The sequence below is a fragment of the Mchenga conophoros genome, linkage group LG2, assembly GCF_057382185.1.
Source record: "Mchenga conophoros isolate Kocher_MC1m ecotype Shallow Benthic linkage group LG2, M_conophoros_male_GT1.1, whole genome shotgun sequence".
Taxonomy (NCBI): Eukaryota; Metazoa; Chordata; class Actinopteri; order Cichliformes; family Cichlidae; genus Mchenga; species Mchenga conophoros.
The window spans coordinates 29,282,768-29,309,169 of record NC_140527.1 but is presented as its reverse complement, the minus strand read 5'-3'; the positions used below and the strand labels follow the sequence as shown (position 1 = coordinate 29,309,169).

The 26,402-nt window shown below is 41.6% G+C and overlaps 2 protein-coding genes across 3 annotated transcripts; one reads left to right on the top strand and one right to left on the bottom strand.

Moving 5' to 3' along the window:
• The first annotated feature begins 1,194 nt into the window (after positions 1-1,194).
• On the top strand, positions 1,195-21,433 carry mapk9 (mitogen-activated protein kinase 9). 2 transcript variants are annotated; one of them, XM_085292825.1, is made up of 12 exons: positions 1,195-1,400; positions 6,203-6,349; positions 9,431-9,560; positions 9,862-9,920; positions 10,249-10,387; positions 10,764-10,929; positions 13,777-13,848; positions 14,851-15,033; positions 15,307-15,431; positions 15,512-15,575; positions 15,725-15,796; positions 18,814-21,433. In XM_085292825.1, the coding sequence occupies exons 2-12, from the start codon at positions 6,234-6,236 to the stop codon at positions 18,948-18,950; spliced, it is 1,263 nt and encodes a 420-aa protein (XP_085148951.1). In that variant the 5' UTR covers positions 1,195-1,400; positions 6,203-6,233; the 3' UTR covers positions 18,951-21,433. The 2 variants fall into 2 exon arrangements, with proteins under 2 accessions (XP_085148951.1, XP_085148957.1); XM_085292831.1 differs by lacking the exon at positions 13,777-13,848 and adding an exon at positions 12,677-12,748.
• Positions 21,434-21,507: 74 nt separating this feature from the next.
• On the bottom strand, positions 21,508-25,351 carry LOC146582198 (uncharacterized). Its single transcript, XM_085292844.1, has 2 exons — positions 24,158-25,351; positions 21,508-21,844 (listed from the first exon to the last, which is right to left on the bottom strand). The coding sequence occupies exons 1-2, from the start codon at positions 25,114-25,116 to the stop codon at positions 21,607-21,609; spliced, it is 1,197 nt and encodes a 398-aa protein (XP_085148970.1). The 5' UTR covers positions 25,117-25,351; the 3' UTR covers positions 21,508-21,606.
• Between the last annotated feature and the right edge of the window lie 1,051 nt (positions 25,352-26,402).

Genomic DNA, 26,402 nt, shown 5'->3' with positions numbered 1-26,402 from the left:
AAATAGGACAGGGGGAATGAATGAGAGAAAGAGGGGGAGAGAAAGAAAGAAAACCAAAGGGGAGAAGAGACGGTGAGAAGGGGGGGGGAAGAGAGAGAAAAAAAAAAAGAACTCCTGGGTCACCTGTATGGAGAGAAAAAAAAAACAAACAAAAAAAACAAACAGAGGAGACAGCAAACAACAAAGAGCAACATAATAATAGAGAAAACAAAGCACCATCACAATAAACTAGCTAGCCATAGATATCAATATTTACTAAATAATAAACGATATTGTGCAGCACGCAAGATAGACAGCGCACAGTGTGCTTTGAGGTAGCAGCCAAGAAAGCTTTAGTCCGCGTCTGTGAATACCCATGTGTGCATACCTGTGTGGATCAGCATGCTTGCATTCCAAAGGTTTCTCCATGTAATGATCTGCTAGGGAGTGTGGGGGGCCACAGCCCCGTCCTCCAGGGTGTGAAGCGGGTATGGAGGAGATCAAAACTCCAGACATCCAGAGGCCCCCAGAACACAAGAGACCATGGAAGACCAACAGAGGGGCAGCCGCGCCACTGTTCCAGTAAGAGCTGAGGAGAGTCCCAGATGAGGGCTCGCCCAGCAGCCGCGGAGCAGAAGTCAGGGGGAGTTGCAGTGACGCGCCCGTGAGCTCCGCCGGCCCCCAGCTGCGCCTGAGTGACCGAGCCCCAGGCCGAGAGGCCGGGGGCACCCCACCTCCAAAGGGGCCCGAGCGAGCCCCAGGCCCCAGGCCCCGACAAGCGGCCGCCAAGGAGTGAGCCGGTGTGTACCCGGACGCCCACCCCCAGACACAAAGAACCACCAACACACCGACACCTGAGGGAGTCCGCCACCGGCAGGGGAAGTGGTGGTGGGTGGAGATAGGCCTCCAAACCTTGGAGGGCCTGAGGTGTCCCCATTCTGTTCAAAAGGTTTACCTGTCTGTTCATTCCCCCCACCACATCCCCATTCTAATATTTATGGCTAGTTATTGATTTTGTCTTGTGTGTCTTTATTTGTGCCCTCATAGGATTATTAGTATTATTTTGTTTTTTTGTAATTTTTCAAAACACAAACATTATTACATTAACCAATCACACGAAGAAGAAAAAGTTTTCCAAGTTTTGCGAAGAAAAAAAAACTTTGCGCCCACGTAAACTCTGCGTGATGACGTCATGCTTGTGCTGGGTCTCTGCTTGTTGTGGCGTTCCCTTCCTCCGCACCCGTCCGTCCGTGCTGCCGCTGGAGTTAGCTAGGAACTAAAGGAAGGTCTGTCAGTCGTGACAGCCGGGCCGACCGTCCTTTTCAACTTTTCCAAGCCCAGGTTGTGCCTGAGGAGCTCGGGGAGTGTTTTATCTATATTTTCGATGCATGGGAGTGCCCTGGGAGAGGCGAAGGGAGAAGGTAGGTCTCGCCGCAGCAGCTGCATCCTGCTGCCCGTTCTCTAGTCCGCCGGAGCTTACAGTTCAGCCTGACTACCGCATTGCTGCCCACAGAATTGAAAAACAATGGTAGTGTAGGCCCTGCTAACTTCGTACCTTTACTGAGGTTTTGGAAAGTCAGATGTCGTTAATGCTGGTGTAACTTTAGCTGTGTAAACCGATGGTTTCTGACTGTGTTAAAGCACCGAGTGCCAACAGTGCTGCGGCCACGGTGTGTCATACCCGGGTGACTTCATACCTCACTGTGTGTGTGTGTGTGTGTGTGTGTGTTGTAGAGCAGGCGTGTGGCGCTATGAAATGCTAAAAATTCACGTCGTCTAGCTGTCAGTGCGCATACCTTACCCACAGAGCCTCGAAAACACACATGTAGTCCAAATTAATGACATTTGTGTAGGCCTGCTCACAAACCTTAACCACAGTCACCACAAGCGCAGGTGCAGATGCAATGAAAACTAGGGGGATTTTTTTTTTTCACAGCCCAAGCTAGGTTTTTCTGGCATGTCATTGGCAAGGCGAGCCCGTCAGTGATTCAGCCACTTTGTGCGCACTGAACTTTTTAGTGGGATCACATGGATGTTCAGAGTGTGTCCAAGTTTGCTGTGTTTTAATTTGCATCCTTCTTCTTCCCCGGGAGACTGCTCTCAAAGACTAATTTGGTGTGTCTAGTTCAGCAGCAGTAGACTCCCGTGTAGTTTTACCCATCCCTGCTGTGTTTTGTAACTCTGCTACATCGAGATGAGATGCTGAGGCTTCAGGCCATGCTAATATGATCTCATAGCCAGCTCACTGACTCCCCATCTTAACTCCCAAGTCTAGGCCACGTCAGACCCCCAAGCCTGGACTAGACTGAACTGAACAGTCACTGCCACGAGCTTTGGTTGAGGTCCATGATGCTTGTGTGAAGGTCACTTCTCTCATCAACTCTTTGATCATCATACCATTGCATAAATATGGATTAGTGTAATAAGTATCATCAGGTAAGAGAAAGAGTACGTAACCCCCATCTTTTCATTCATATTCCAGATAACTGTATTCTTTACAGTTTATTTGAGTACATTTTCTCAGGCATAAAACTGTAACACTGTTTGCACTAAGAAAACATCCAGCTAAACTGGATATTCTATACTATTCTGATTCTGATAAACTATTGCTGCATAGAAAACAGTTAAAAAAATTAAATTAATAAGGCTTCCAGGCCTGAAAAGTGAAACCAACTGAGAAGTATCTTAAGCCTTTTCTTTTTTTTTTTTTCAAATGGCTACGTGGGCTGGTGTTTTCCGCTGTTGACGTCACATTTTCAATCTCTATAGTACACAGGAGGGTTTGTATAATAGGTAATATTCCCCAACTGGTTGATTATATTCTGCCTTGATTTATGGGAGTAAATATATATAACTGTGTAAGTGAGAATGTGTGAACAATGGCCACAAGGGCCCCGATACCAGTGTTTTCCGGTTCTGCAGAAGTTTACGGGAAAACAGACCTCAGGCTTGACCTCTGTAAACACTTTCCTGATGACATAATGAGCTCAGTCGCTCATATCTTCGATACAACATAAACTCCATTTAGTAAATTTTGGGTATTCTAATTTTCAGAAAAGAGGATCACACACGGTGTGCTTATTGAGCCTGCGGTGTCACTGTCAGACTCACCCCTCGCTTGTCACATCGCTTTTCAAAACACCAACCAGATATGACACGGCGAAAACACTCGGCTCGAGGCTTTTACTCTTACTACGAGTAACCCTTGAAGCTCTTTTCTGAACTGAGCGGATTCTGTCATATTTCAGGCCTGCTTATAGAACAAAATGACTGGGTTTGCATCATTAGTGAGGTCATCAGGGTTATTGATATATACTGAGGTATCGAAACTCACCATTAAGGGTACGGGTGAGGTCATTAAATCTCGTCTTTATGTGGAAAAGAGTTAAAACAGGACTTCACAAACCAGTGGATGATGTCATAGTAGCTACGTCTACCTTTAATTCAGTCTGAGGGGAAAAAATGGAGACACTGTTGATGACAGTGTTCCCTGTAAGCTTTGAGATTAATAGGCAGTTTTGTGGTTAACATGGTTTAATCATCCTTTTTAAAATAATCATCAACCTAAAGCAGTGTTTTGTTTGTTTTCTCTGTAGCGATTGATAAAGTGTTTTAGCAGTTTATCTGCATTCACAGGATCAGCTGCATCAGTGTCGCCCTTAACCTTGGCTAGTAATGATTAATGGTATCATTCATAAGCAGTTTGTTCTGGGATGTCTCTTCCTTTTAGTGTACCCACAGTTGCTGAGGAATCTCTGGGGAACTTTTTTCCACACGATCGATTTCCCTTTTGATTTTAAATAAATTCCTCAGAGCCTGCTGCCCAGAACTGTGGCAGGTGTCTGCCTATGTTTCTGTTTGGCTTTCTGAGCGGTATGTAGCTTTAATCAAACAGTTGTTCCCTGTCAGTGTTTGTGCTGAATCGACTTTAGAATGACCCAGTAGTTGTGACTAACCTGGCACCAGGTGACTGATGAAGCTACAGTGGTTTTGGTTATGAGTAATGGTCTCCTCAGAGCATGCTTTAACTTGATGTGTGTGTTGCAAAAGCTGCACACCAGCTCTTATATGAAAAAATATAAATATCTCAAAATGCTGTTGTCAGTGAGGCTAAAATAGTCTTTTCTGTATTTTTTAGCAGAAGGTGTTTGTGTCCTGTGGCCTAAGATCTGTGCTGTTGAGACGTGCAGTACAGCTTTGGTATTAGCATGCTGTTTTGCCTGTACCTACGTTTTACATGTATGTAAACAGAAAAGCTCAGCTTGCGTGTCAGTCACAGCAGTCATGAAAATATATATCTGTCAGGACCATCATTGGAGATATCTGTGAGGAGGCCGTAGGAACGAGGCAATTGAGGGGGATGTTAGTAGCACAATAGGAAAAGGACAAAGCCAAAGAAGTTGTGAAAAACAAAAAGAATGAAGGAAGTAAAGGTCTTTGGAGTTTTTCCTTTGGGTGTAGTCAGAGAGCCAGCTGGATTTATGTTTGAAAGAGAGGAGACAGGCAGAGGAAGAAAGTAACTGAGAAGGATTCATTTTTCATCTGACTAATGGCAAGGTTGCAGATCGGTACCTCCTACACGTGAAGGCTTTTTCCCAGTGTTTGTTCATGGGCAAAAACCCCGGCCTACAAGCAGGCAAATAAGTCATAACAAACCACAGTAGGAAATAAACAATCATATACAATGGCAAGCAGAGACGTGGACCAGTGCCATCAGTAAATGTCGCCTTATTTGTCGATAACAATGTTTGGCTGATATAGCTCTATACCAGTGCATATCAACCAGTAATATTATTTACACATAACTTTCTTTCTTCATCTCAAAATGGAAGTTAAAACTGCGAAGCGAACAATGAAAATCCACACACACACATGCACTGGAGATTATTTAGGACATGTTTGAAAACAATTACCAGTGGCTGTTATGCTTTACATGGCATGGAAAAGGCCCAGCTGAGGCATGTATAGGTTTTGAAGGAACTTAGTTTGATCTCCAGGCAGTGATCTTTTACTGATGGCCTAGCTTAATTCAACAATGTGGCACTTACTGAGTGTGATGCAGCACAGTGGTATGTGACCCCTTCTTCCAGCTAATTTTGAAATGTATTCCTTGTATAAAACTCAGAATACGCATCACCTTCAGGTAAATGTATAATTGAAATAATTTGCACGCTAATTCTTGATTATTGGAGAATGAACTACAATTATTAGATTTTCTTTTGATTAATTTTTAAATAAATGTTTCCGTCTCCAGTTGAACATTTAAACTAAAGACACACACTTTGATATCTGACAGCAGTTCTCTTTCTAATTCCTTATGTAGCTCTTTGCTTATTGCAGTGACTTTAGCTTTACAGGTTTTTTTTTTCTGGTCCATTTGATCATAAACATCCTTTATTTTTCTCGTCAGTACTTTGTGTCTGTGACCACGAAATCCAGTGAGTGCTTGTCTCGCTGTTCCCCGCTAAAGGCGGAAAAAAATTGGTCTGCTTTAAACTGATGACTGTCTTCTGAAGGAATGACAAACAGCCGTGACTGCTTGGTGTTGCGTAGCTACACGATTATGTGTTCTCGCCCACAGATGTATGCACATGCGCACATAAACTATTGCCAAGAAACACTTTCATATTTTGTTATAAACACTCAAACACATCGTGTAATTTATTAACATGTATGTGCTCATCCAGTGCTGATAGCTGAACGCACACTTGTAGTGAAGCTGGATGCAGTTCAAGAAATAATGAAGAGACTCAAGCTAAATGCTGCCTGTGTGAGTGTGCGTGGTATGTTCGTGTTTACTGAGGGAACTGTAAGCTGTTAGCTTTCTCTCTCCTCTGTTTTAACAAGCACACCAAACATTAAAGGCTCAGCCTTTAGCTCCAGCCTTATGCTTCTGTTATCATAAAAAATATTGGAGAAACGTAAGGTTATCAATTAATCAATGAAAGCATTTAAAGTTCCATGCAAATCAAGTCAAAGTTAATCTTGGATTAGATATTTTTTGGGCCCTAACACACAAGTTCATCTTTAGTTTTAGAAGGTTTTCAAAGTTTTTACCTCAATAAAATGCTACATTCAACTGAGCCTGTCTCTCATCTGTTAAGCTGTGCTGTGTGCTCCTCTCCAGCCCTTTTCACACACTTTGAAACGGAGAGCAGAGGAGAGCGTACATGAGATTAGAACGTGGTGATATTCATCTGTTTTGTTTTCCTTTGTCCTGCAGACAGCGCTGGTGGTCCTGACTGTTCAGCAGGATGAGTGAGGCGGAGGGGCAGTTCTACAGTGTTCAGGTGGTGGACTCCACCTTCACTGTACTCAGGCGCTACCAGCAGCTGCGGCCCATTGGCTCTGGCGCCCAAGGCATTGTTTGGTAAGACAAAGAAGTTTTTTCAGTCTTTGATTGATTAAATGGGCACAGGTTAAAACTTTAGACTGCTTTGGGAAATCTGCATTCTAACTTGCATAGTAAACAAAAACTCCTTTTTTCCCTACACCATAAACTTCCATACCATTCAAGTTAACACATAGTTACATTTCTCAGGAGGTGTAGGTTACTTAGAATATTGTGGCGTAGGATTAAAATGGGGTTACGGTGTAGATCTGACGCTGTATAATTCACATGTTAGTGATTGTTGCTGAATCGGTTGAGCCCCTTTGGGGTCAGGTGTTAGATAAGCTGGCTCATTATCAAGTGTCACAGCTTGCAGCGACTCTTAAATAGAGACACAGTTAATGTGATCAGTAGTGTCAGCTGTGTTTTTGCTTCCATCATGAGTGTAAATGTTGCTGGAAAAAGTACTGTTATGTCAATATCATTGTTCCAAGCTGAAAATCTCACATTTGTTGAAGCTATTGATTAGAAATATTGGCACCCTTGACTTAATTCATTATTGGCTACATCAAACGGAGCTTGAATTTAATTTTAGATACATTTCCCTGAATGTCAGACTTGCAGAGTACTGTGCAAAAGTCCTGAGCCATTATTTCTTTGTTTTGTTTCCAAGGAGCCAGATTTTCTGGCTCTGTTCTTGAGCAATCTTTCTCCAGGCTTTCTGATGGTCTTCAAAGGTTTTCTTTGGAGATTGGCTGCTTTTTGAGGCCAGTCCATGTACCTGACCATTTTCAGAAGATTTGTATTTTTGTTTTGTGTTTTTGTTTGTTAAACCACTTACACCAGGGGTCGGCAACCTGCGGTTCCGTGTGGTTTGGGAAAATAAACTGGAAGTATTTAGCTGAAGTGTATTTTATTTATGTTAGTTCTTTTTTAACTTGTAGTTCTAAATTGGAAGATTATTGTGATATTGAAATATAAAAATAAAATTATATTCTATTATTTTTTCATTGCTCAAAATAAGCGTCACACTCGCGGAAGCCGGTGTACCCGCCAAAACGCCGTGCATTTATCGAGACTTTCAACCCCAGGTAGGCCAATTATGGATCTTCAGATCCACATTATGTCAGCAGCTGTTCTCTATTGTGAACTACGGCTGCTTGATTATGGCAAAAATGATAATCACGATTATTTTCACTGAAATTGAGATCTCGATTATTTGATAATATTTATTTAACAATAACAATGTGTTGAATAATGGCTTTAAAGATTGTCAAAAAATAATATAAAATAGTGTGCAAATACTGATAACAGTGCAAATGTTAGCAATATAAAAACTAAATGAAAAATGTAAACATTAATTTTTAGTGAACTTAAAAATACTGCATAATATTTATGCATACAAATAACCAAACATCAAGGCAAGCTGTGCAGCCACACAATGCACAATTGCATCAAACTGACATTGAGGTATGTCAACTAAAGTTGCTGCTCCTTCATTGTTTGATCGTATGTCACTTTGTGAGCGGTCTTCAAATGATTGAATACATTTGTAGTGTTGCTCTGTGGTGCAGCTACGACACCGTAGCAAAGTTTACACACTATGTCTACTTGATCCACGTCTAACTCCACGAGCCCATAATGTTTCCACACCACTGAAATCGTTTTACCTCTCTTTTCGACCAATGGCATTCTTTCTTCAGCAGCCATTATCCTTTCCTCTCCAAATAACTAGAAGTTATTTGGAGGTTAGCAGAGGTTCAGGAGCAGAAGTCCCATTGTAAACATACCACGGCAGAACCGACGATGTTTGCATGAACATGCTTTTCAGCACCTCTTTATAGGCCACTTTTCACACACGGTTGCTGTACACATACAGCCAGTTGTAGCTTTTCAGCTCACAGCCCGACACATACCAACACAACAGCACAGATAGCGCAGATGTCAAGGCGGCGAGGCGTGATTGCGGGTGGCGCTCAGGTGCGTCCGCCTCCCCTGCAGCGGCGCTGCAGAGCATGCCCTGCCACACACATTAACCAGGTAAAATACATATTTTACATATACATATCTTATGGGATGATTCAGTGTTGATCCCTTAAGTTAGGTGTACAAAACAGACATATTAGCAAAGAACCAATGTAATATAATGTGTGTCTTTAGGCACTTTGTTAGACAGAAACACAATTTATTCAGATTTCCTTAGTTGAGTCAATGGAAAATGACATCCAAAGAACAGCTTTGAATCTACTTAAAGAAGCCTGGAGAACTATTCCTGAAGACTACGTGACTCAGGCTCAGGCTGTGTAGACGTTTAAAGATGTTCATCTCAATTTTTAACTTTCAAACTTGTTGGAATTATATATAGTCTCCCTTTCACTCATATACTGTATTTAAATGTGTTTTTGTACATGTTTCAGTAAATCACTGCCCCCATTCAGTTCGGGTTCAGGTTGCTTTATGGGTACAAACCCGTGGGTAGATTTGGTCTGCAGTCGTGAGTCATCTATCCTCACACGCACCCCACACCTGTTTTATGTTGTATTCTATTAATTTGCATTGTTGTGTTATACTTTTATTTTCGTAGGTTTTATTATGAAGCACTTTGTGATTTCTGTCTGTGAAAAGTGCTATATAAATACATTTTACTGAGAGTTAAACTGCTGTGGTTTAGGTCGGCGGTCCCCAACCTTTTTTGCGCCACGGACCGGTTTATGCCCGACAATATTTTCATGGACCAGCCTTTAAGGTGTCGCGGATAAGTATAACAAAATAAAACTAGTACCGGTACCGGAAAAAAGAAAATTTATTCATAACACACGTAAAAAGACCCAGGAAAACAGAGTAAACGATAAAAACAATAACAAAATAACGCTGAAAACCGATAAAAACCCTGAAAACTATACATTTCACACCTGATTATTTTCCTCTGTGCAGCCCCGATCATGTTTAAAGTAGGGTCGTAAAAAATTATATTTTTATTTTTACTATTTTTAAAATGTGAATGAAACTGAATGTGTAACTAGGAATTTTTGAATAAGCTGTTTTCTCTGGGATGCACTTAGTTTCTTCTTTGCTAACATTTGTCTCTGTCTTTTTTTTCTTTAATGAAATCTGTTGCAGCTCTGCTCTAGATACGGTCCTCAGTATACCAGTGGCAGTGAAAAAGCTGTGTCGGCCCTTTCAGAACCAGACCCACGCTAAGCGCGCCTACAGGGAGCTGGTGCTGCTCAAATGTGTCAACCACAAAAATGTAAATCTTCTTTTTCGACCTGCAATAAAATGTGTTGAACATTTGATGAAGGTTAAACCGAGGTGTGGCAGAAAAATGTTAAAGTTGATAATTTCCATCTTCTCATGTGTTGGACAATATTTCTAATATTAAGAGGTAGCCAGAACATATGTAATATAAATTTAAGTTCAAGTCATCTCCTTGGACTAAATATAACATTTCTGGTTTGGGGTAACAGAAGCCCTGCTGTGCCTTTAGTTGGGCCTCACCAGTAGGTAGGAGAGCGACAGAGTAGAGTAACGGCTTGTCTCTCTGCTTGCAGATCATCCGTCTGATCAATGTATTCACGCCTCAGAAGTCCCTGGAGGAATTTCAGGATCTGTGAGTGGCACTCAAGTGTTTTTTGGCTGCTTTGGTTTTCTCTCACATGCAAAGATTTAAGCTGAAGTATTTTGTGTCTTTTTTTTCATTTAACAAACATCCTCTTATTTACTTTCCAACGTTCTCTAATCCTCTGCGTTGCTTTCATTCGCTCTCTGGTTTCTATTTTTCACGCTTTGCTTTTGTCACATTTCCTTTATCTGCTTTCTTATTTTGTCTTCTTTCTGATTGTTTTTTAAATTCCTGTTATTTTGTTTCTTTTCTTTGCACTTGTAGCTCTCGCACAGTAGCACACAAACACAGTTTGCACTTGTTCCCCTCCTCTCAGGTATCTGGTGATGGAGCTAATGGATGCCAGCCTATGCCAGGTGATCCATATGGACCTAGACCACGAGAGGATGTCCTACCTGCTATACCAGATCCTTTGTGGAATCAGGCACCTGCACTCTGCTGGCATAATCCACAGGGTAAGTGCAAGCAGTAAATGTGTTGCTGGCTAAAAGAGTCACTCTGAAAACACAGTAACTTAATACTTAAATAGCGCTTAAAAGTGTAACGTTTCCCATGTTGTGTCTGTAACCTGACAGCTCTTTAATATTTATTAATACATGAAAAAATTTGCATTTATTTAAACTTTTGCTTGTTTTGTGTATTTTAGCATTAGCCAATGAGTATATCTTTGATTCTGAAATAACATTATTCATTTTGTATTTAGATAATTCTTCCAAAGTTTACTTTATAAAGTGGTTAAAATGGTTGTATTACGTTTCCATCTGCTTGTCAACTTTAAGATTATTGTGCCTGTTTTCCTAAAGATTTATCGAATTTTTTTTCCCCCTTCAGGATCTGAAGCCCAGTAACATTGTGGTTAAGTCAGATTGCACACTAAAGATCTTGGACTTTGGCTTAGCTAGGACAGCCTGCACTAATTTCATGATGACCCCGTACGTGGTGACCAGATATTACCGTGCCCCGGAGGTCATTCTCGGTATGAAGTACAAGGAAAATGGTGAGTACAAACCAGCCTTAAAAAAATCTTTTAAACACTACTTGGTCAACATGTAACACTGCTCTCTTTCAGAATAATTATTTTCTAATAATCTGTTTAACATGACTTTATGTAGCGTGTCCGAAAATCATTTAACCCATCAGGACTATCAATACAAGCTGCTCCCTGGAGTTCTTCATGTTCTCGAAAAGCCAGGTTTTTTTAAACTTTATGATTAATTTAATGCTCCCAAAAAAAACCCCAAACAACAACACTCACTGAACACTTTATTAGATGCACCCTGCTGGTACTTGGTTGGTCTCCCTTCTACCTTCAGAACTGGGAAATTCCCAGCAGATCAGCAGCCCCAAAACCACGCCACCTTCAGAGTCGCTTAAATTGCATTTCTTCTAGGGCTGGTTATCGTCACTGATTTCTAGGATCGATTCGAATCCGATTCACAAGGTCCCGAATCGATTCGATCCACAATCCGATTCGATTCATTTGATTTGAATTGGGGAAATTTTGCCTCAGACAGTCAGAAATATTATAATTCTGATCACTTATCAGTACATATCTATATTTTTATATCTATAAAAAGAAAGCTGACACTTGTGAGACTTTATCAAAGGTGTGAGCATCACAGCAGATTCCTTTGTGTCAAAGTAACTGAGGATAAAACACAGAAAAACATGAAGGCGGTTTTCCTGGTCTGGGTTTTTGTAGCAGATGACCTTAAAAATATTGTGCAGTAGATCAAAAACGAAGCAGAGCAAAGTTACTGAGGTTTGATTAGAGACACAGCTAAGCATTTTGCAATTTTGCATAATTTTAAAAAGTTTAAATTTGTTCAGTATTGAACAGCAGAAATGAGGCTTTCTTGTCGTAAGTAAAAAAAAAAAAAACAAACAGCGACTGACACTGTAGACTGGTGGGTAATAACTAGGGGTGGGTTTTGATTATCGATTTAGAGAGGGAGAGAGAGAGCTCTACATGAAGTGTGATTTTTATCGTGGTGGAAGCAAAACAGCAAAAGTAAGAGGAAATTTGTGACGATGTTTATGTGAAGCGTAGTTTGGATCATCTTTAGTGGCTGGTTCAGTCAATATTGTTTGGAGAGAGATAAAAGATGCAGCTTCAGAATCGAGCGCAAAAAGGACGTAAACCTAAAGTGCCCGCCGACGCTTCAAAAGCAGTCTGCTTTCAGCCCCGACGGCGTGAGAAAGGCAACATCTCACTGATTCGGATGCGCCGGGTCTGCGTTTTGTTTTTACATCTTTGTGCAGAATCCGTGTACCTGCTCTCATTTACTGTTTTAGCTGTTTGGTGGTTGTAGAAATTTTGTGAGGTTTAACCTGAGATTCTGGCGTTTCAGGCAAAATAAATTTATATTTAAAAATCGATTCAGGATTTTAATGAATCAATATCACGTTATCCAAGCCAGAATCGATTTTAATCGATAATCAAAACCCAGCCCTACTTTCTTCACTATTCTGAATCTCACTATGATCTACAGCAGGTCATCTTGAGGCATGTCTGCATGACTAAATTGAGTTTCTGTCATGTGACTGGCTGATTGGGTATCTGCATTAGTGAGCAGTGAACAGGTGTGCCTAATAAAGTGAAAGGTGAGTGTATATTAGCAATGGTTCTCATGTACAAAGTGGAAACATTTAATGGTGATTTTGACTCGTCATAGTAAGTTTGACTCTTGATATATTAGCATGATGTTAACAAATATGTTTACTATACCACCACTCTGCTGCAGTGGACCTGTGGTCAGTTGGCTGCATAATGGCTGAAATGATTTCTCACAAAGTCCTCTTTCCTGGAAAGGACTGTATCCTTTCTTGTTCATCTCACACAACAGTTGGTTGCTCTGTCTGGAGCCAGGAGACACTGAGATATTTTTGTTTATTAAAGGCAAGAATTGTTTATTTAGTTGTATAAAACACATCTGGAGGGGGGAATCAAAGCAATAGTTAAGTTAATATTCTGAGAAATGTATACTCTGTGTAGAGCCGTGTAGTTGTCAGTATAGCCATTGCAGTCAGAGATAGAAACCTGACCCATGATATTATTTATCTGCTAAACAGACAGGTTATCTCAATCTTTTCTGACCTGGGTTAATTACAGGGTGGAGCATGAAATATGACTCATCATATTGGGGTAGGTTTGCAAAATGGAAGTAGTCCTTGAACTGCTCTTCAAAGAATGTAGCTAAGCTGTGAGACCAATCATTTATAGGAGTGAAACCTGCCAAGTGTTTACATTTATGTAATGGCTGAGTGGACTTGGAGTAGATTCTCTGGAGATATTTTCAGAGAGAGAACTTTTAATTTTTAGTGAAGCTGAATTTCAGGGAAAAAGAGGAGCTGATGGGTATTTGCCCCTGATGACCACTGACAAGCAAGCAGTCGACTTGGAGAGTGAGAGAGAGAAACGAAATACAGCCTGTCCTGCTAAGTGCGTGCAATTACACACATGAAAAATGAGGGAGAGAGCAACAGCTGTGCAAACTGATAAGCCAGGCTGTGGAGAAAGGCGTGGAAAGCTGAGACTGACTCCGAGAGAAAGAAAAGCCTGAAGATGGCTATGATGAAAGCCTCAGGCCGCGACTCTGCTGGCAGATGCACCAAAACCGATGAGAGCTCGTGTTTCGCATTTTAAATGTTTCTCATTCAAATTTGAATCCATAGAGCATGATTTCCATCATTCTGTGTGTCACTTTATGTTACTATACTTTCAGTGTGGATTGTATTATCTAGTTGATGTTATCTGGTCACTTTTAAGTTAATATCTCTTCTGTGTGGTTATGTGTGTGTGTTTGTGTGCATCTGTGCGTGCTTGTGCGTTTTCTGTTCCCAGTGGACATCTGGTCAGTGGGGTGTATCATGGGAGAGATGGTAAAGGGCAGCGTCATCTTCCAGGGCACTGATCGTATCCTTCGCAGCTCTCATCGTCTCTGTGCCAGTTGTTGTCCCTCCTCCTCCATCGTCATTCACACTCTATCAAATATTTCTAGTCTTGTGGGTCTCCCGGCACACTCGCATCTTCTCAGCTGCTGAATTTACGATTTACAAAACACTCGGGCTGAGTTTAAACTTAAAGTTTTGTGTTTTCTCTGCAGAGTCTAACTCATTATACACTGATAGGAAATATTTATTTTACAGATCACAACCCACTGATAATTTAGAGAAGTTTTTACTCCTAATACATCCATTATAGGTCAGGCTCTAATTCCCGTTTCTCTTCAATAAATATTAATCTCTCTTGTTACATATGTAAGCTGCCTCTTAGCTCCCAGCTTCCCCTTTGCATTCACACCCGAGTAGCTGAGAATGGATGCTGGGCACAAGTGTGAGTCGATGATAGATTGCTTCCCATCCTTTGAAGTAATTGCCTTGCGCAGAAGTAAGTCAACAGACCGTGCACATCTGTATTTTTAGCCATGCTAAAATGGTTTTTCAGGTTGTAATACTGCTCTGTTCACTTAACAGAGTGGCTAAATTAACCTAAACTGAAATTGGCCAATATCCACCTGATGGATTGGGACAGATACCCATTGTTCCCAGATTAGGGACTTTTTATATGTTGCCATGATGTGGTTACATCTGTAGCTTCTCAATATAAATCATTGCTTTTGTAGTTATTTGAAAGTAAAATGACTCAGCATCTATTTGATGCATTTACATTTCTTTAGAGCACAAATTCTTGTTAATCTGAGTGTGAATGGTAATAATTGGTAATCCTGTAAGGTCAAAATTTTCATCTCTCCTATGCTTTGGTGAATTAAGGCTTACCTTTGCTAGCTTTCATACAAAATTATTTAGTGTACATGTCGGATCTATTCTGTACCTTTTCATCTGTTCTTTTCACTTGCTTACATGTGCACAGGCCCATCAATTTACTGGAGATTTCCATAACAAGTGTGTTTTCTAGACATCGACCAGTGGAATAAGGTGATTGAGATTCTGGGCACACCCAGTCTAGAGTTTATGAACCGACTGATGGAGACTGTGAGGAACTATGTGATGAACAAGCCACAGTATCCTGGTGTCAGCTTTGCCGAGCTTTTCCCAGACTGGGCCTTCCCTTCTGAGTCAGAACATGACAAATTGAAGAGTAAGAATTTTTGATACTCTCTTTATGTAGAGTGTTATTTTTAGTATCCAATGATACTCCTGTACTGCATAGATTTAGTAAAACTCTGCGGTGTAATGTTGTCGTTTAAGAGGTCACATCATTAAATAAAACGGAACAAATCTTGACATTGACAGACATGTTGGCCAAACACCATCAGGGACAATATTCAATTGTCAAACAGAATACTTAAATTTAATGATGTCGTAAGCCTGTTTCCATAGTAATCCTGCCCTTCCTGTGTTGTCATAACAGCAAGTCAAGCACGGGACTTGCTTTCCAAAATGCTAGTCATTGATCCCGAGTGCCGCATATCTGTAGAAGAAGCTCTTAATCACCCCTACATTCACGTGTGGTACGACCCGGCAGAGGCCGACGCGGTGAGCAAGCAGTTCCCCTCAATTTGTGGTAAACTTCATCAGTGCTGCGGCTGTGTGTGACATTTCCTTTTGTTTCACAGCCTCCTCCACAGATTTCTGACAAGCAGTTGGAAGAGAGAGAGCACACTATTGAGCAGTGGAAAGGTGGGATACACTGACCTCTAGAGAAGCAAACCAGCAGCGCACCATACCGGGCAACTGCTGTTCTACTGTTGCTGTTGCTTTTGTGTTGAACGTGCAGGCATGAGTGTGGTCACCACTGAAAGCCATTAACCTGTTCTGTTTCTCCACAGAACTTATTTATGAAGAGGTGATTGACTGGGAGGAGAGGAACAAGAATGGTCTAATGAAAGAAGATTGCTCAGGTACAAAGTTTTCCTCTATCAGCCCAAAATTGTTAGCATAAGCCCAAAGCTGCAGCCTCACTGGACGTGTCACTGTTTGAAAAACGCTTCACACTGACAGCTTCACCAAAACAAACACTCACTTTGATGTTCACAAGGCGCAAAAGGGTCCTAGAACAGTGTGTACATGTATGTGTGTGTGTGTATATATATATATATATATATATATATATATATATATATATATATATATAATTTTTTTTTTTTTTTTTTTTTCGTTCACACACACATATGTCAGTATGCAGCAGTGGAAACAGTAGTTGTCCCTAAATATTGTCTTTCAGTACAATACTCTTAAAACAACTACAGTATCTTAATGCCCTACTGTAGCTAAGGAGTCTGCTGGCATTCTCATGGGCCATAAGACGGGTATCCTTAAATGTGCCATTGTGGACACATGCACTCTGTTAGGTATACCTTGGTGGTACGTTGCCGGACTGCCTTTTTGTCTTCAGAACTGTCCTTAATTGTTCGTTGCATAAATTCAACAAGATGCTGGAAACATTTCTCAGGAATTGTGGTCCATATTGCTTTGATAGCCTCACACGGTTCCTGCAGATTTGTCGGCTGCATGTCCATGATGTGAGTCTCCCATTCCATCACATCTCGAAGAAGCTCTCCTGGATTGCGATCTGGCCCATTTGTGTAGACAGTTTGAATGCAGTGAACTTGCTGTCATGTTCAAGAAAGCAGCTCGAGATTGTTAGCAGAAGAAGCTAGTATAAGAGGGATACACTGGACATGGTCAGCAAGAGTCCTCAGGTAGCCTGTGATGTTTAAATAATGCTTAATTGGTACTAAGGTGCTCGACATGTGCCAAGAATATATGCTCCAGACTATTACATCACCAGTAGTAGCCTGACCTGTTGATGCAAGGCAGGATGCTTTCATGTTGTCGACGACAAATTCTGACTCTACCATCTAAATGTCACATTTTTCAAACCTGTGGTAAGCCCATGTTAATTGTAGCCTCAGTTGCTGCTTGCTGGATATTTCCTATTTTTCAAACCATTCTCTGTAAACCTTGGAGATGGTTGTGTAGGTCAGTAGTTTCTGAAACACTCAGACTACTCTGGCACCAATGACAATGCCACATTCAAAGTTACTTACATCATTTTTCTTTCCCATTCTGATTCTCCGTTTGAACTTCAGCAGGTTGTCTTGAGCATGTCTGCATGCCTAAATGCACTGAGTTGCTGTCATGCGATTGGCTGATTAGGTATTTGCATTATCAGTTTAACAGGTACAGTGGGGCAAAAAAGTATTTAGTCAGCCACCGATTGTGCAAGTTCCCCCACTTAAAATGATGACAGAGGTCAGTAATTTTCACCAGAGGTACACTTCAACTGTGAGAGACAGAATGTGAAAAAAAAAAATCCATGAATTCACATGGTAGGATTTGTAAAGAATTTATTCGTAAATCAGGGTAGAAAATAAGTATTTGGTTACCTCAAACAAGGAAAATCTCTGGCTCTCACAGACCTGTAACGTCTTCTGTAAGAAGCTTTTCTGTCCCCCACTTGTTACCTGTATGAATGGCACCTGTTTGAACTCATCATCTGTATAAAAGACACCTGTCCACAGCCTCAAACAGTCAGACTCCAAACTCCGCCATGGCCAAGACCAAAGAGCTTTCGAAGGACACCAGGAAAAGTATTGTAGACCTGCACCAGACTGGGAAGAGTGAATCTACAAAAGGCAAGCAGCTTGGTGTGGAAAAATCAACTGTGGGAGCAATCATCAGAAAATGGAAGACATACAAGACCACTGATAATCTCCCTCGATCTGGGGCTCCACGCAAGATCTCATCCCGTGGGGTCAAAATGATCATGAGAACGGTGAGCAAAGATCCCAGAACCACACGGGGGGACCTGGTGAATGACCTGCAGAGAGCTGGGACCAAAGTAACAAAGGTCCCCATCAGTAACACACTACAACGGCAGGGAATCAAATCCCGCAGTGCCAGACGTGTTCCGCTGCTGAAGCCAGTGCATGTCCAGGCCCGTCTGAAGTTTGCCAGAGAGCACATGGATGATACAGCAGAGGATTGGGAGAATGTCATGTGGTCAGATGAAACCAAAGTAGAACTTTTTGGTATAAACTCAACTCGTCGTGTTTGGAGGACGAAGAATACTGAGTTGCATCCCAAGAACACCATACCTACTGTGAAGCATGGGGGTGGAAACATCATGCTATGGGGCTGTTTTTCTGCCAAGGGGACAGAACGACTGATCTGTGTTAAGGACAGAATGAATGGGGCCATGTATTGTGAGATTTTGAGCCAAAACCTCCTTCCATCAGTGAGAACTTTGAAGATGAAACGAGGCTGGGTCTTCCAACATGACAATGATCCAAAACACACCGCCCGGGCAACAAAGGAGTGGCTCCGTAAGAAGCATTTGAAAGTCCTGGAGTGGCCTAGCCAGTCTCCAGACCTCAACCCCATAGAAAATCTGTGGCGGGAGTTGAAAGTCCGTGTTGCTCGGCGACAGCCCCAAAACATCACTGCTCTCGAGAAGATCTGCATGGAGGAATGGGCCAAAATACCAGCTACTGTGTGTGCAAACCTGGTAAAGACCTATAGTAAACGTTTGACCTCTGTTATTGCCAACAAAGGTTATGTTACAAAGTATTGAGTTGTATTTTTGTTATTGACCAAATACTTATTTTCCACCCTAATTTACGAATAAATTCTTTACAAATCCTACCATGTGGATTCATGGATTTTTTTTTTTTCACATTCTGTCTCTCACAGTTGAAGTGTACCTCTGGTGCAAATTACTGACCTCTGTCATCATTTTAGGTGGGGGAACTTACACAATCGGTGGCTGACTAAATACTTTTTTGCCCCACTGTATACCTAATAGAGCGGCTGTGAGTGGATGTTCCAGTAACAATGTACTAGGAAGTGTAAATGTTGTTGCCATATGCAGCTAAATTTCCTGTTCTGTCTGTTGTTTTTGTGTTTAATGTGTCAGATGTGGTGTCAGGTTCGGCCTCCCAGTCCTCTTCAGCCAACGATATCTCGTCCATGTCCACAGAGCAAACCCTGGCCTCAGACACAGACAGCAGCAGCATCGACACACTGACAGGACCTCTGGACGAGAATCACTGAACACAGACATTTTCCACACATCTCTCTCTGTCTGCCCGCCTGCCATCTCCAGTTTTCGCTCTCCAAACATCAGTAGCCCTTTTCAGACATGGAATATGTAACATTGGTGAAGTCAGCAATCTGTTAAAGTGACAGCACAATCTTTCAGACATCGGTCAGTTTTACATCGGTGTTTTCATGGATTCAAACCAACAAACATGACATGCCTGAATACTGTCAGCATTGCCTTTAGTTAAGCGGAAACACATTCTTGAGCGAGTTGTTCTCAAACAGGGGTACTCTGTGCGTGCGTGCGCTGCTGAGAAAAACCTTCCCACACAGGCCCCAAAACAAATCTCTTTCTTCATGAGTGGGAATAATGAAAATGAGGAATGTTTTAATCTTATTGCAAACCAAGTTTATGAGCTAAAATGTTAATATGCACATATTTTATTGTTTAGGGTGTTCTCTTGTGAGCTGAGCAACTCACAAAGACGCGTTCGCGGCACACCTTTTGGTGTTCGTTACCGTTAATGTCCTGCATGCTCTTAGTCTTGTGCCGTGCTGGAAGTGTTACGTAACTGTTACGAGGTCTGACCCAGGAGATTTGCCATCACAGGTTTGAATACATGAAGCAAACATGTTCAGACACCGTCAGGAGAGGGTACATGTCTGAAAGGGGCTTAACAGCCATCATCATCCTTTCTTTTCTTTGTTTTTTAACTCCACATACACTTGTTCTGTCCCTTTATGTCTTTAGTTTTTCTCTTTAGTCTCAATGGACAGGTTTATTTTTCTAATTTGTTACCCGCTCTGTCGTTGGAACTGCTGCCTGCAGGTAAAAGATACCTGTGCTCTCTGTTTTCTCCATTGTTTTACTTGATCACCTGCCTATATGCGGTGTATGCATCCATATTGATTTGCCAGGGAGTCGTTTGTTTTTGTACGCCTGTATTTTAAAAGTTTTATTTTTTTAGCAATTCGAGACCAGAGGTCATCGTCATGAAATCGGGGCAGGCAAGCATCACACTGCGACCTGCTCTAGTGCATGTTACGCCACAAAGAACAAAAGCTTACCATAAACTGATGGCATCAATCATGATCAAACACTGATCAAAAGTTTCATCAAAAGTATTGCAGATCTCTACAGCGGTGCGTTCTGCACAGTGTTTTTGTTTTTAATTGAATAATTAATTGGCTTGAGTGATGTTGGTTTTAAGCTTTTCCCCATGACAGCGAGGGGAAGCTGTGATTGCAGTGTTACTGTTTATTTCCCGATACAATGTACTGTATGTAAAGATGTCACTCATAGTGGCTGTAGACCCTTTCATTACAAATAGATAGGATGTGCTTGTTTGGTTAAGAAATTCAACATGTCTGTGGAGCTACATATATCTATATCTATATATATATTGCAATCACCCTTATTTGACTTACGGTACTGACTATAAGTGTGTACATCAAAAAAAAAAAAATCGTAATCCTGTACATCCGGAAGAGGCAAAACAAGATACTTGTATTTATTTTTGTGTGTTCTTGCAGAGTGTTGCACACAACCACAGTGACGCCCGTGGGAATTAAGCCTCTTGTCAAAACGTTTCATTGACAAACGTGTGGACTGCTCCCTTTTGTCTTTTTTTCTGTCTCTCTCTCTCTTTTTTTTTTTTTTTTAAACCATTCCATTAGTGCTGGAAAAGTTACACAATGAATCATGAAATCAGACAACACGTTTTAACCTGCATGAAGGCTTCACACCTGTAAGAAATTGTAGTTCTTGCTATACAAAGAAATGCATTCAAGAGCATTCTTTCACTCACAGTACGTTTCCGTTCTTAGTTCAGAAAGCTTTTAGAGTTAGGGAGCTGTTGTAGTTTTACGAGGGTTTGTTTTTTGTTGTTGTTGTTTTGGTTTTTTTGGCCTTAAATGTGTGTTGTATGTTTTACAAGAACATGCTGTGCAGCACTCGTCCTTTGAATAATCTGACCCAGCTGTTCCCAGAGAGAAAGCAGACATGCTGTGGTTTAAGCGTGGGTGAGACTGTGGAGTCCTGAGTTCAACTGAAGATTGAAAGTCAAAGATAAATGGACTGTGCAGATACTGCGCCCCCCCCTTTGTTCTTCTTTTTTTAAACGTTTTTTTCATAACTGATTGCACATGTGATGGACATGCAGAAAGAAGACACTATGGAGTCACCGAGAACTTATGCACTATGTTGTACACAACCATGACCTTATTCTTTCAGTCATGCCTTAAATGACCTGAGGAGTGGCCATCCAACTCTCCAAATCTTAGCAGATAAGGACTGAGCATCACGTTGCTCAGGTTATCTCATGTGTTTACTATGTTTTTAAAAGAAAAGACTCCATTGTATACACTGTACATCTCGGTTTGTTCCTCCTTTTATTTCCAGAGATGTCCTCTGTGATTGCAATGACCACAATATGACCTTTTGGCCAACATCTTTTGCCCATACTCAGCTAATAAAGTGGACATCAGTGATTATTTTTCTTTCTTTGATGCTGTTTTGTGCAATTCTCAGATTCTTCATGAGGAAATGACTGTACATTGCTTTATTAGTGACATAGTGATAAAAGACCCTCGTTAGAGTGTAATGACCAGCTCATCTTGTGCATTTATTTCCTACTCTTTGCACTCACTGCTCGTATCATAAGCTTTCTCAAAAGCTCTGCACAATGTGTTCTGTTTTCTTTTCCTCGTTGTTGAGCTCTCCAAAGATGTCGAAAAACTGCTCCATCTCCCTCTGCATCGTGGTGTTGTGTGCTTCCGCGGCAGCCCGTGCCCGTTCAGATTCCACGATCTTCGCCTGCACAACCTGGTACCAGTGCCGCTGCTGTGCGAGGTTTGTTTTCAGACGAACTACCTCCATCTGTAGCTCTTCATTTCTCTGCTCCAGACTGATGACGTGAGGAGGAAAAGAGAAGCAATATTAAAGTTAAAAAGGATAAAAATAGGGTGAAGGATACAAATTTATTTTTAATTTATTTAAAAATGACAGGATGGATTACTGGATCGTTCCTTATATCAACAGCATCATTGCAGTCCTGTGTAAAAGTACACACATTTTAATATCCAAGGTAACCTGAGTGAAAATAAAAAAGTTTTTAAATGATTTCCTTTAAGGGGAAAAACACTATCCAAACCTACTTGACCTTGTATGAAAAAGTAACACTGCCAGCTTATTAAATCATGACTTAACTATGATTAACCACACTTTCTGGGAAGCCCAATTCAGTTTCACAGGGCACCTCCAGGCCTCATTGTTACCATATGTGTTAAACTAAGCAGTCACTTAAATAGAATCTGACAAACTGAAGTAGGCTAACTTGTTTCAAACAGTAACACATTTATTTAAAAAAAAAAAAAAAAAAAAAAAGCCCAGCAAGAAAGAATTACAAAGCTGTTTTTGTGGCTTTGGGACTAGTGAACAACAGAGAGAGCCTTTATCCACAAATGGAGAAAACATGGAACAGTGATGGCTGACCTACCAAAGTTACTCCAAGAGTACCTCGGCGACATCTAAAGAACGGCAGGCATCACCTGCCTCCGTTAAAGTCAGAGTTCATGATTCAGCAATAAGAAAGAAACTGGGTAAAAATGGCCTCCATTGTAGAGTTCCAAGGAGAAACCCACTGCTGATCAGAAAGAAAAAGGCTTGTTTCACATTTGAAAAAACAGAACAAAAAACTTCTTGATGATTTGTGAAAATATTCTGTGGACTGATGAGGCAAAGTTAAACTTTCTGCAAGGTTTGCGTCCTGTTACATCTGGCAAAAAAAACGACAGCATTTCATAAAAGGAACGTCATATCGACAGTCATACACGGTGGTGGTAGTGTCATGGTGTGGGGCTGTTTTGCTGCTTCAGCATCTGGATGACTTGCTTTAACTATTGAAAATCCTGAAGGAGAATGTCCGGCCATCCGTTCACACTTGGGTTATGCAGCATGATGATGAGCCAAAATGAATGAAGGTAGTGAAGTGGCCTAGTCAAAGTCCAGTTCTAAATCCAACTCGGATGCTTTGGCATGGCTTCAAACAGGCTGTCCATGCCTGAAAACCCTCCAGTGTGGCTGAATTAAAACAACTCTACAAAGAGGTGTGGATCAGAGTCCTCCACAGTGAAAGGCTCACAATTATTCCAAATGCTTAATTACAGTTCTTGCTCCAAAGGGTGGCACAACCAGTTATTAGGTTTAGGGAACAATTGATCTTTCTTTTTTCTTTTTACACAATTTTGGATAGCTTTTCCCCCCTTAATTAATAAAATGGTTATTTTAAAACTGCATTTTGTGTTTACCCTGGTTATTTTCATCTAATGTTAAAATTTGTATTGCGCTCTGAAACATGCAACTGTGACTAATATGTAAAAAACTAAGAAATCAAGAAGGGGGTAAATCACAGCACTGTCTCGTTGGAAAGTCTGAACGGATAGTTCAAAGCTTCGTGTGCAGAGTTAAAGCTGTCTTTTGTGACTTTTCATACCATCCTTATTGAGCTAAAAGGATTGTCATCTCCACTACTACCAATGCATTACCTTACTCTGAGTGTTGGTCTATCTATATCAGTAATAAATGAGGTATGTGTTGTGTCTAGGTCAGCAGCATGGCCCCTTAAATTAGCTCTCTTTCCACTGTCATGAGCTGGTCTATATGTCATGCACACGGGCTGTGCTTCTTTTTTTTGCTGGCTAACTAGATGGCAACAAAAAAGCAGGTTTCTTCTTAATTTGCCAGTATTTTGCCACAAACATAGATGCACATCCATTTCCAGACTAAAAAACCCAAATCCCAACTTTGGTTATCCAAAATGCAGTTTCGTGTGTATACAAGCAGCATTTCCATCATAGCACATCATGAGGAGATCTGTGGGAAACTATGACAAAATTGAATCGGCTCTCGCTGATCTGTGAACCAAACAGGATGTAGGGTGAAGCTTGGAGTCAACTGAGGGACCACACCAGCACAGCTGAGTGGACACATGTACACACTTTCTTTGCCTGGGAACAGTGTGTTACCCTTCATTGAAAATACACCACAGGCTGGAAAATTCTTAAAGTCATTGAGCTGTAAGTGTATGCTAATATTAAAGCCAAAAGCATCACCACGTTACATTTTAAGATACTTCATATTGTTTCACATGGCATAATTAATCTTTGTTGGGGATTTATAAATAGAAAATGTAGGACAAAGAAAAACAAGCTGACGTTACCTGATTATCCGTGCTTCATATTCCTCTCTCTGCTTCATTATCTGGTGCTGCAGGCTGGTGAGGAGGCTGCGTAAAGCACTGGCAGAGGGGTCTGCCAGGGGTAATGGAGGGGGCACTCTGGGAGACGATGTCTGTTTTGGCTGTTTGACATCAGCCGGAGGCCACAGCGGTGGGTCGTGAGACTTGGTTTGACGCATCTGAGCGGAATTTTGTGTAAGATGTTGAGGAAGCGACGTAGGGAGGTGGTGATGCTGCATCAGGTCCCCTTCTGTTAATCTACAGGATCCTGAGTCCAGCTGTAGCTCCGGTTCATGCTCCTCATCTTGGTCTGGTTTCTGGTCCTGGTTGCTAGAACATCTTTTACTGAGCATCTTTTCAGTCGCACAGTCATCCTCCATCGATCCCTGGATTTGTTTGGATGCTACAGCTTTGTGCATCTGCTCCTGCAAGTGTTCCTGGAGGCTTGTTTCTGTGTCAAAGTCCTGGAGGCTGTTTGATGTTTCAGCATCAGGGAGATTATCATACAGAGACAGAGCGCTCCGGTGCTCCTCACTCTGTGATGGGCTTGGGCTTTGGTTCACATGAACTCCCCAGCTACACCCCTGTTCTCCTCCTCTGTCTCCTCCTCTTGCTGTGTTTATGCCTCTGCTTAGCTCTGCTTCCCAGGCCTGTCTTCCCAGGCCTTCTTTACAGTTGCAGTAGCTGTGAGCTGGCCAAATGCCAAGCCCTCTTCCCCCACCGACCACTGTCTGAACCTCAGCCACAGCTGGGGCCAGACCAGGCAGTGGGCTCTGGGGGCCTGGGAGTCTGGTTACAGCAGGGCACACAACTCCACTCTCCATTTCCTTCTCCCTGGCTCTCTCTCGCTGGCCAAAAGGTGGGCAGTTGTCGTACGGGGGATCCGTGGAGCAGGAGCTGGCTGTGGTGGGGGTATCAGTAGGAAGGCAGTGCAGCTCCATGATCCAAGCAGGCACATGGGGGTGCTGAGAGAGTTAGATAACTGCCCTCCCCTTTTAAGTCTGCTGTAACTTGGGATTAAAGGCTTGGATTGTGGATTTATGAAGCGTGGTATGGCGCCTCCTCTGTGCCAAGTGCTGATGTGTCGCAGGGAGAGGAAGGTGCAGGAGCCCTACTCCCCTTTGGCTGGCTCTCTTTGACCGAGTAGCCAGTGTGGTCTGTGTGCATGTGTGTTCATATGTGTGTGTGTCTTTAAGCAGGACTGACATCAGCTGTTACTTTAGCACAGCTTCTGGGGGAGGGAAGAGGGTGTAATATAGTCCGGACCATTCCTGAAGACTGTCACAGATAACTGGGACCACAGAAATAGATGATGGCCATGGGCACAAAGTGTGAAACACTCTATGAAAGCTGTAATTGCTACACAATGTTTGTGCATTTAAAAAATATATAAACCACGAGGCTGAAATTTACTGGAATTACTTTGAATGCACTCATTCTGCATCACTACAAGTCGTAACCAGCCGCTTGTACTGCAAGCAAAAGCTCACAGCATGAACTCCTGAGGAGTTCATTAGTGAATAAAAAACCACATGGTGGCGCTACAGACAAGCTTTTTAACAGAGTGTTTTTCTGTCAGTGGGTGCCGTACCCTTGAGATCACTCAGGATATTATTTAGTAAGCTCTTAGATGCATGTGATTTAATTAGCTCCTCAAATAAACTGTTATTGTTATTCAGTTTCTTTTGTTGCCTCTCATGCACCTTCATTCACCTGAATACTACAAAAGTGGTCAAACGTTTAGTCTATAGGTGAATAGTCCTGATAATTTGGGGCTCTTAATGATTTCTTTGAATGGCTCTTATATAGAGGGTATCAGTTGTATAGTATACATCTTTGTTGACTTAAATAAAAAAGAGTAGAGTATATAAATTTGACTTTAGTTTGGATTTTCACACCAGGCCAAATTATACACGCAGGCTCAAATGTATCCATACAATGTCCTGTTTATTTTAACCACTTGTCCCACTGAGGACCACTTCCTTTCTAGACCTTAAACAATTCCAAAAAATGTGTTTTATAAACTCGTCACAGGAGTGTCTCACAAATCAAGGATGCACCGCAAATGTATTCTCTGCACAGCCACATTAAACACTCAGTTGTCCATCAACACTGACAAAGCTCCACTTTTATCTGCCCTATGTAAATTACCCCATGCCCTTCAAGGCTGTGCAGACAGACTGGGGTATTTTCTGTTTGTAGTAGTGCACTTTTCTGCTTTACAAAA

Excerpts from the sequence above, each read along its gene's own strand:
- mapk9 (XM_085292825.1), top strand. The coding sequence starts at position 6,234 with ATGAGTGAGGCGGAGGGGCAGTTCTACAGTGTTCAGGTGGTGGACTCC. Across the intron at positions 9,921-10,248 it reads CTGGAGGAATTTCAGGATCT|GTATCTGGTGATGGAGCTAA; the intron begins GTGAGTGGCACT and ends CCCTCCTCTCAG. Across the intron at positions 15,797-18,813 it reads AATGAAAGAAGATTGCTCAG|ATGTGGTGTCAGGTTCGGCC; the intron begins GTACAAAGTTTT and ends TTAATGTGTCAG.
- LOC146582198 (XM_085292844.1), bottom strand. The coding sequence starts at position 25,116 with ATGGAGCTGCACTGCCTTCCTACTGATACCCCCACCACAGCCAGCTCC. Across the intron at positions 21,845-24,157 it reads TATGAAGCACGGATAATCAG|TCTGGAGCAGAGAAATGAAG; the intron begins GTAACGTCAGCT and ends TCACGTCATCAG.